General features: G+C 39.7%; 1 protein-coding gene across 4 annotated transcripts in view; it reads right to left on the reverse strand.

Moving 5' to 3' along the window:
- The window catches only part of CDIN1 (CDAN1 interacting nuclease 1), a 144,335-nt gene extending 134,250 nt beyond the window's left edge, over positions 1 to 10,085 (reverse strand). For 3 of the 4 annotated variants that reach the window (XM_088058288.1, XM_014249719.2, XM_014249720.2), the window contains exon 1: positions 9,815 to 10,049. In XM_088058288.1, the coding sequence (XP_087914414.1) occupies positions 9,815 to 9,915 (101 nt within the window). In that variant the 5' untranslated portion in view covers positions 9,916 to 10,049. Of the gene's footprint in view, positions 1 to 9,814 lie in introns of all 4 variants that reach the window. The other variant, XM_005520329.3, reaches the window with a different exon arrangement.
- Positions 10,086 to 10,441: the final 356 nt, after the last annotated feature.

Raw genomic sequence — 10,441 nt, forward strand, 5'->3', positions numbered from 1 at the left:
TGTAAAGTATTTAGCAAATGTACCTTTGGTACATCAGTGAAATAGCACTCTTAAACATGAACCAGTTAAGAAGATGGATTTTGTTTGTGAGTACTATAAATGTGACAATATTTTATTTAAATTCATCTATATGTCTTTATTATGTAACCTAGACAACCCTCAAACTATTTTGTAACTTAGCTTTTTTGATCAAATACCTTTTACAGCAATGGAGTGCTCAAAAGGACCTGTTTTCTTTGTATTTGCCTAGTGAAACGTATCAGAACTCTCTTAATTACATTCTTCTTAAAAGCATAAGACACTTAGGAATAAACTTCCAATGTTCAAAAGACAGGCTAGCTGTCAAAGAAACAAAGCTTCTAGATTTCACCCTTTTCATAGCAAGGCAATATCATGAACAATCTTTCTTCTACGCGCTAGAGGAGAAATTTTATTTACCTATTCAGCAATCTATAGGAGCAGAATATACATATCTCACACCTCTTATTCTGAAACACTGAGCCTCAAATGAAATAGTCCACAGCTGTTGACAAGTTAGCTGTCTACAGCATCACAAGTTTTTAAAGGTGGTATAACAGATATGAGTAAAGTTTAGGTAAACAAGCATTTGGTTACTCTGAAGTGCAAAGACCTTGGATTTCTTTGCTTGCTAGGTGTGATCCAGACATAGCCAGTACAAACCAATCCACATTGCCCTACCGTTCACCTCAACCTTGACCTGGAGATTAAACTCACTTTTATTGCACACAAAGGTCATCTGTGTTAGGTCAAAATTCAAAGTCCCTTGTCAGCTAAGGTTGATATATTCCAACCTTTCCTACTCTAATGCATCAAATTTTTCATGGTGAGGTCATATTCAGTAGACAGTGTATTCAGCAATTTATCGTGCCATTGTAATATAGCCCAGAATATGATTGTCCAAAAAACAATGCATGAATAAAATATTTTCCATTCTGATGTAGCAAATCCCCAATGCTCATAAAACTTGAACCTAGATTTGTTTGCAGGCTTCAGAAGAATTATATATTATGGAGCTGTTTCTAAAATACAATCAAGAATTACCATTTCTATCACAATATTCCTTAAATACAAGCAACATGAATATAATGGTATCCTAAAATCCACAAGTCAATTAAAAAGCACATATGGTCAGTGTTAAAACTTCCACTTCATCCTTCCTTAACAACCCCCATAATCTTGCCCTTAAATCTACAGACATCTGTTGGTCTGTCTGATGACACCAAGCTTGCTTTAGAATGAAATACTTAGAAAAAGACTATGCCTCAAGACTTATATTCTTATCCTACTGGGATTATCACATCCATGGAATTTGAGAAGTGTCAGAAAGTACAACCAAATTAAACCTCACAAAGCAACACAATAGTGTACATGGTGACAAAGACAATTCTCCCTGCTTTGACACATGAAAGGATTTTCTTTTTTTTTCCCTTTCCCTTTTTTAATCTTCTTCTGCTCTTTTTCTGTTTTCTTTTTCCTCTTTTTTCTCCATTTTATTTCTTTTTCTCTTGCATTTTATCTCTTTTTCATCTTGTCTATATTCTTCTCTTTTCTTCCTATTGTTTTCTCTTTTCTCTGCATTTTTTCTGCTTTTTTTTTTTTTCTCTCTCTTTCTATTTCTTTTCTTCTGAATTAAACAGAGTACTTAACCACAGCTCCGAAAGACTCAGAATGCATTTTCAAATTACAGGGAACTAATTTCCACATCTGCTTTAAAAGGCTCTCTCCAATCATTGTATTTCACCATCAAATCTTCAAAGGATATAGGATTGGCTTCTAAGTGGTTTGTATAAATTCCTCAAGGCCAAAAAAGGTTTCCCTTTACTCAGCCAAAACGAATTTCACAAGTGTAATAAGTCCTGTTCTGTGTAATTTTTTTTTTTTTTTTTTATGAAAAGAACTGTACTCCCATATGGTAGCACTTCACAAACTGTAAGAGGAAAAAATTAAGAGAGAAGAAAGAGATTTAGCAGTACTCAAGAATTCAGAAAATAAAACTTTAATGTTCATTGTGTATTTCAAACAAAATTTCAAGACTAATGCTTAAAATAGGTTTGTATTTTGCTAGGATGGACAACTATGTGGGAGTGTATGTAAGGAAGAAAATGGTTACACCTATAAAAAATGTGACAAGAAACTATGATGGACCTCCTTCAAAATTAACTTTCATGCTGACACACACTTATGTATTACGCCTACTTTTCTATTAGTAGGTAATATGCAAACTCGAAAGAACCCTTCTACCTCTCCAAACAAAAGAAAGCACCATGTCCTGAAAATCAAGTATTTATTTACATGTGCTAGTGGAAGTTTTCTGCCTAAATCCTGTCTGTTGGTGTTGGGAAAACCACAAATGTAAGCAAAACTATATTTTCAATTCTACTCTGAAACCTCCAACTGCCTTAACTTTTAAGTCAGTATCTTCTGTTTAATTTAATGAATAATAAAAGAGATAAAGTTTTTCTGAGTTATACACTGATATTGCTGATTTCTTTCACACAATACTTCACATTACAGGAGAGGATTGTTATCCTTCCTATTTCAGGTCATCGCACTAGCAAACAGTTTGTTAGCTAGTCATACCAAATCCAACCAATTACAAGTTCTTTAACGCTTGTTCACTGATATTAAGTGAAAAGAGGAACCACCCACAGGTTCAGCCTCTCAAAGCTGTGATAGAATAGATTTTCTACCAAGGGTTCAAATAACAAGAATATTGTCAGTTCTTCACATAATTACTTTGCACAGCTAATTTTTATTTCCTTTTAGGATTATTTAAAATATGCTACATTTTATTGTGGGTCACTTCTTAAAACTTGTTCATTGCTAATTCTCTTTTCAATTAATAACCCAAGACCTCTTTCTCATCTCTTATTATCAATGTTTACCTGTGAGGTTTACTGCAGCCTCAAGTACCTAACACATTTTAAATTATATTAGGCTTTTTTTACATAGACTAAAACAAACTCTGTGTCAAACTTTGTTTACTCTGAAATCTAATATAAAAGAAGAAGAAAGCATAAAACTTTGAAAATTCTACTGTTTCATTGATACATTAAATCCTCCAGATCATTTAAATACAGTACAGTGGTACAAAGCATTTGCCACATGATGAGATTGTTTATATAGGCAGAACATGAATTTATGTCCTTGTTAAATTCTGAGAATATAGAAATAGGGAGTTTAAAATGCACCTTTAAACTTTTTTTTTCAGAGTAAGTTTCTAGCAATTGTAGGCACAAAGGTAACTTTCTAAATGAGATTTGCTAGATCAGTGTTTGCAGAGTAATGAAAAATAGCCTAGTTCTTCTGCTTTTCAAAATAATCAACTATTTAGAAGAGCAGGGAGAGCAATAGAAGTTGTAAGAATAATGTTGGGTTTGCTAAGACAAGAACCTTTCTAGGCAGAAGAGTGCAACTGAAGTGTCACACATCAGTAGGCTGCCTGCTCATAAATACAACCTGTCTAATAATCCTGTGCCCAAGTTCAGAGCCTCGAACTCTGCAAGCCATGGAGGCAGCTATCTGCCCTCTGCTCATGAGCCTCCCTGCCAGTCTGCCTTCCTGGGTAACAGCAGCTCCAAACAGCACTAAAGCAAACCTTCCACCTCAACTCAACCTGCTTGCTCCAGACACCAGAACACAGAATTGGAAAGAAAAAGGAAAAAAGGGTGATGAAAGAGAAAATCAGTTCCACCCTCCTGTTTCTCACAACCATCATGGGCTCATCAGTACTGCTTGAAAATCTAAGCAACTGCATGAAAGCAGAATAAAATTATTCACAAAGAAGTAATATATTGCTTATTTGCCTTGTAAATAAAGTTGGCTTCAAGAAGAAAATGAAAGGCCTATCCACCCCCAACTCTAAAAAACAAAACCAGAGGCAACAATGACACTGAAAAAGAGGAAGCAAAAATGCTTCCTCAGTCTTAAGCTGCTGGTAAAAGAAATAACATTCATACCATAAATTTAAACTTTTTTAGGGCCTTTGTTTCAATATGAACCACTACAGAGAAAGTGATAAAATTGAGCAAATAATTAACAGATTATTTTTTTCCAACTTACATTGTAACACATTACTGTGCAGATACATTTTTTTAAAAACTAAACTCTTGCTGAGATGCTTTCCAGACCTGCTGCAATTTAATAAAGCTATCAATAATTTGGAGAAAGAGCAACACAGTTACTGAAAATGTGGGGAAAACTGAAGTGATACTAAGTAAAGAAGAGGTCATCAATGTAGAGGAATGTGCATTCCTTGACATGCTGTGGGAATAAAGTGTGTGCATTTCACTAATCAAATATGAAGTTACACACATTAATATCAAATAGTCACACTCAAGTATATCATTATGAAGCTGTGCATCACATTTTCTTCTTGCTTACTGGGAAAAAAAAAAAAGGAAGAAAAATTTAAAAAAGTACTTCTCTTATATTTATGCTAGGTTCCCTTACCATTCTGCTGTGAAAAAAGCTCCTCTTGACCATATAGAAATAAGTTTTCATGCAAGGGACACAAAAAGGACAGTACTTTTTGGAATAGATGCACAAAAGTGACAAACTGCACGTAGCAGCTGATAAAAGTAAGCTGATAAAAGCAGCTGATACTTCGAAACCCTAGTACTTTGAAAATCTCTATAGCACAGTTAGCACTTACATAGTCTCAGAAACCAATGCTTCTTTTAAAGGAATGCAAGTGAAGGTTGCATTCCTTTAAAATGCAAAGGAAAGTTGGGCTAGAGGCACCAAGTTAGTTTAAAAACTTGAAAAAAGGAAGAGAAACAATACAGACTACACAAATTGTGCTATAGAATATAGCACCCCTCAATGGACTGAAACACTTTTCACAACAGTGTAGCGAAGTAACTTGAAAAGCATGGGTTTTGGAATCATTAAAAAATGCTCAAGGCTACTGAGACTACTTGAAACTTAAGTTTCTGGAATCTCCAATTCAAGCACAGCCTGGTATAAGAAACTCAAACACTCAGAACAGAACCAAGCCAGAACAAAACTCAAGACAGGATCATACTGAATTGGATCACCAAAGCTTACATCCTTAGAAAGCTTGGTAGAGACCAGAGGAAGACTGTCATGGGTAACCCAAAATGTTACTATCCATACCTATACATGCCCAAAAATTGTTACGGCCTCTTTTAAGATCCAACATATCCAGAACTGGAACCACAAGGCAGAGGGGGCATTGCCACAGCCCCTTTTTAAGTTGGAGCTGGGAAGTGGAGAACAAACTCTGCTGGCAGGACTTGCTGAAAGTGGAGGCTCTGCTTTGGAGGGGTTTCTTTGGGTGGGCTTTTTTGTGTTTTTTTCCTGGGCTTGCAATAGTAGCCACTTGGAAAAACTGCATTTCAGAGTCAAAAAGTGTTTTGGAGCGAACTTCGCAAAGGTGTTGCTGATTGGTTGCTGGGACCCGGTCACCTCGTGTCAGCACTGACAGACCAGCATTCCCCCCACAACACACCCACAGTTTGGAGACATCAGCACCAATATCAACAGAGTCTGGCAGGCAGCAGTGCTGACCCCACACGCACCAGCACTTCTCATCTGCCGGTAGAACCACTCTGAAAGCTCCTGCCTCCCCCAGGGTTTGCTGCCATCCCTCCTCTTTGCCTCCCAGACCGTACAATTGCCTTCAAAGGCACCATCTCGGGGGTAGGGTCTGATGCCATTTTCCTTTCTTTCCCTACAGCGGTCACCCTTGGCCATCTTGGAAAGGGTATTTCCGACACTTTGGGTCTCTCTTTGTTCTGGGGGAGTTGATAAGATATAGCAATTTTCTATCTAGTGGTTATTTACTGTTATTTTTCCTTTTGAAGTTTCACTTGTTAATAAACTGTTATTTTTGTCACTTATTTCTACTCATATTTTGTTTCTCCTTATTGGCAGAAAGGGATTGGTGGTAAAAAAAGAACTCTATTTAAGAGTGTTCCCCTTTAAACTGTCTTAAACCAAAGCAAAGATTTGGTCAAGAAAACTATAATATTCAGTCAGAATTGGATACAAAGAAGAATAGGAAAATATGTACAAGGTATATGTTTGAGAAGGGTCTACTCAAAAGTCAATTATGTTCTACTGATAAGAAGCTTTAGAAAAAGTTTCTGAAAGAAACAATGTATTCTGCTATACACAGAAGAACTGAAACAACTAAAACAGTAAGCAGTTAAACTGAAGTGCTAGAATATCAGTTTGGGTATGAATTTAACTCTCAGAACTCGGATTTTTCAGGGCAAGTTAAAACAGTGTTTGAAAAAAAGATAGAATTTTAAAGGTCTAACCTATATCTTGTCACTATAAATAGGTAGCACTAAAGTGATTTGTAGCTAGAAGATTCTACTTGTAGGCAGCTCTAACCACCATATAAGAGAGATACATGCACTCAAAAGAAAGATTTTAACTATCTCAGAACATTTCCTGCAGTGGGCTAAAGCCTGTTCTACAATGGCTTATTCAATTTAGACATTAGCTCTCATCAAGAAAAATAGTATCTCAGAAGAACTTGAGCCCATAGCTGAAGGGAAAGCTGAAGAACATAATACAGAAGTAACAAAGAAAACCACAGATAATTAGCAAATAGAAAAATTCAGGTGAGAAACTAAGCAGAAAAGGTGCTACAGTTCAACAGAAAAGCACAACACTGAATATACAGAATTATCAGTCCAGTGGCATATGCGTGAAAAACATCAAAGGAACTACGGATCAGTGATCCAATATTGGCAGAGATTTATTGTGCTTAGTGTTCAAAATCACATTTTGATAATCCTCAGGTCATCCAAATACCCTGGTGTTAAATGGGAACATGTTAGGAGACAACTGCTAAGGATGTAACAAATACCTTAAGAATAAAGAAATGAATAATACATTCGTAGTTGCCAGGCATGAAATACAAAGCACAGCATTAACAGAAAAGGAACAGCAATTTCCCAAGTTTTTGCAAAATAACTGGATTTTAAGCAAAGTAGACTAAATCCGCGTTGTATGGAAAGTTACAGTGTTGTAAAATATAAGAATTCCCAATGCTTGTATTAAAATACTTATAAATAGTATGAGAAGTAATTTAATTTTGACTTTTTGACATTAATAAGTCACATGACAATACTGTTTGATGTAATAATCTCATCTCCTGAAGTAGTTCAATAATAGTAAAGCACAAACTACCCTGTTGAAAAATTATTTAGATTCACAGGTCAGGTTGGCAGCTACCACCCAGCATACCTGTGCATTAAATTGTGGCAATTGTTTACAGAAATTACAACTTATTCTTAGGGAGAAACTGCAGAACAAGAGTAGGCCTTTTCACAAAGCACGAAAGAGATTTTATACAAATTAGGAGCATAAAATGTGAGGCTTCAGGAAATAAAACAGCTGAGGGAGGAACAAGAGATAAGACAGCATTAGAAAAAAAACTGAGCAGATTAATGCAGAAATCCAAAGACTCTCAAGATCTATGAGGCAGTAGGAACCAGAAATATTTGAAAATTGTCAATTTATGTATTGCATTACCAGTGGAATGCCAATCCTTCCCGGGGAAAGATTGAAAGTGGAAGGTGAAAGCAGCTATTATGGATGTTAGTACTTTCCAGTTTGAATCAGCAACTGTTACCATATAATAATGAGAAACCGGCTATGGACGCTTCCATCACACTGCAGGTACCATGACAGATTCTGGAATATTTTTTTAAAAAGACTGAATTAGGAAGTTGAGGGGGGGGGCGGGGGGCTTCAGTTGATTCAGGCTTTCATAAGGAAAAAAAAATCCAGCCAGTAAGTCGAGTCAGACTTTCTGGCCTAGAGAGAATGACAAAATTTCTAGATTATAAGGAAAACTTACTTACTCCATAGTTATCAAACACATCACTGAAAAAGCCTCTCCTTTAAGATGGCATACAAGTTTACAAATCTCTGCAGCTGGCCTCTTTTACAAGGTAAGGGTTATCGAGAATGCCTGTTTTCCACATCCTAACATGTATCTACTTCAATACACTTTCCTTACTGCTAAGGAAAGCAGTGGCCTTGGAACGTATTGTTTATCTTGTGCATCTGACCTGTTATGAGAAATAAACAAAAAGACAAACAAAGAAATATCACATTCCCAGAAAGAAGATGTGCAGACCTCCTCAAAATATACTTAAGACAGGCATTTAAAAAAACCCTATCAATTCATCGCTCATACAGAAGATTTTGGCCTTCTCGTAGCATGGGCAAACAAAATTCAGGAGAGAACTACAAGCAAAATTCAGAACAGGCCATTCCCATGCCATAATGTGAATAACAAGAGAAGAGTATAGTCACTTAAATATGGAAGCAGCTACTACAGCTAACCTTTGCTTTTCAGTGTTCACCACACTTGAGCCAGCTCCTTTAGAAAAAAAACAGAATTCTTTTCCTAATTAACCCTATACTATTACTTGCACATAGTTGCTCAGGAGTCATCAAGTTCTGAAACGGAGGAGTCAGTGGATCTATTGCAGCACTGAGTGGACTGCAAAGTAAAAGGTATAGAAAAGCCCAGTCTTTTTTGGATAAACCTGATTAAAACCACTCATGCGCCTTATGGATCTGTCCTGGAAGCAGGTTCCTAAAAATAGTGACTGACCTGGGAAACCAACCCAAATTCTAACCTTCTTTCCAGACAACTTCATAAGGAGAGTAGAAAAAGAGCACATGTGCATGTTTGCAAGCACACACAAATACACACACTCTCTCCTGATTTCATTAGAACTGAAATGATAAAGCCAAGTCTAAGCTCCTTAGACACATGTTGTTATGGTAAGTGCTTTTCCAAGTTGCAGAGTACAGAGCAAGGTGAAAAGGAAAGAATTTCATTGGACAGTTTAAAAGCCTAAGTTAATGTTGGCTTTTCATCCACTAACTGTAAGTTACACACAGCATCAGTTTCTTCCGCCACACTTGTGGTTAAGACTAGCAAGGTTCATACAGGAAGTACGTGAATGATTTTCTGTTTTGCTAATTTCTCTCTCTCACCAAAGCAGATACAGTATGTAACCTACATTTTTCTGTATTATTTCTGGTGATTTTAGAAATAGCACCACTCTTTTTCCCATAGAACCAAGTTTGCTTTCCTGTCCAATTCCGCAATAGCAACCCTTCCCTCAAATCTGAAAAGAAAGTGATAAACCTTGCAACTTTGCTTAAAACTCTGTTCTAGTTGGTAATAAATAAATTTCAGCATTGAAGATTGGTGCATGGAGCACATCCTGTCATGGGTACCTTTCCATCCTAGCCCATAGTCATTTGCAAATGTCTTTGAGAATTCTGTATACAGCTCAGGCAAGGAAGTACATGAATGGCCATAGGTAAAAAGATGATCCCTTTTCCAGTTTCAACTGGAATGCAGCAGCAAGGAGAGAATTATGAATCCAGGAAGTCCCTTCTCCCTAAGAAACAGGGGCAACGGTATTGCAGGATGGATTTCACACTTGGCCTCAGCCACTGAGGTTCGGCCTTAGCTGTACAGCTTTATTCACATCAGATCTACTTGGTGTTTAAGAGGCTCGTGAAGGGCCCCAGGAGCTTTCACTTGGACGGGCGTCGGGGGAAGCGTTCTTTATTTTGTGCCAGCTCCTCAGGTCACGGAGGGTAGAGCAGTACCCTGCTCCCAGCGGAGCAGCCGCTTGCCGTCGAACACTGTGTGCGTGTGCTGGTGATTTTGTACCGTGTGGGGCCTGAACTGGGGCACCGGGTGGAGCTGGCGCAGAGGCCCCCGCGGCCCCAGGCCCGGCCGCGGGCCGAGGCCCCGCGCCGGAGGGCGGGATACACTTACCTAGGAAACTTCTCCTTCAGCTTCCTCAGGCTCTGCCGGGTGGGCTGCACGTGCCCCAGGAACTGGGCTATCTCATCGTACTGGGCTTTGCTCAGCTTCATGCCTAGCACCGCCAGGGCTGCGCGGAGGCGGCAGGAAAGGCGCGGGACGCGCCGGGCGGCGAGAGGCAGAAGGCCGAGGCTGGCTGGGCGGAGAAACGCGGCAAGCCCGGGACACCCTTCACTACCAGGCGGGCGCAGAGGCAGCCGCGAGCCGCCGCGGCCGCGCTCCCCGCAGCTCCGCCCCGCGTCCCGTGCAGGGCGGTGCGAGGGGGGCGGTGCGAGCGGCCGTGCCGAGCCGCCATGCCGAGCCGCCCGGCTCTGCGCAGCCGCTCCGGAGGCCGCCAGTGCGCTGCTGTCCGCCGGTTCGGCCGCCCTCAGCGTTTCTGGTGGGGCAGGGCGCTGGCAGCCTCACGCCTGGGGATGGGACCTGTTTGGTGCCCCGCAAATCGCTTCTGCGAGCCGCCATGGTGCTTGCGAGGGCGGACGGAGCTGATGGGGCGGCCCCGGCCCGCGGCGGGCAGAGGGGACCGAGGTGCTGGGTCTCGCTGCTGTGCAGGAGCGCCAGCGCTGAGGCGCCGGCTGCGGG

Source organism: Pseudopodoces humilis, chromosome 7, assembly GCF_049639895.1.
Source record: "Pseudopodoces humilis isolate 2021_Gansu_Grassland_sample_001 chromosome 7, ASM4963989v1, whole genome shotgun sequence".
NCBI classification, from domain to species: domain Eukaryota; kingdom Metazoa; phylum Chordata; class Aves; order Passeriformes; family Paridae; genus Pseudopodoces; species Pseudopodoces humilis.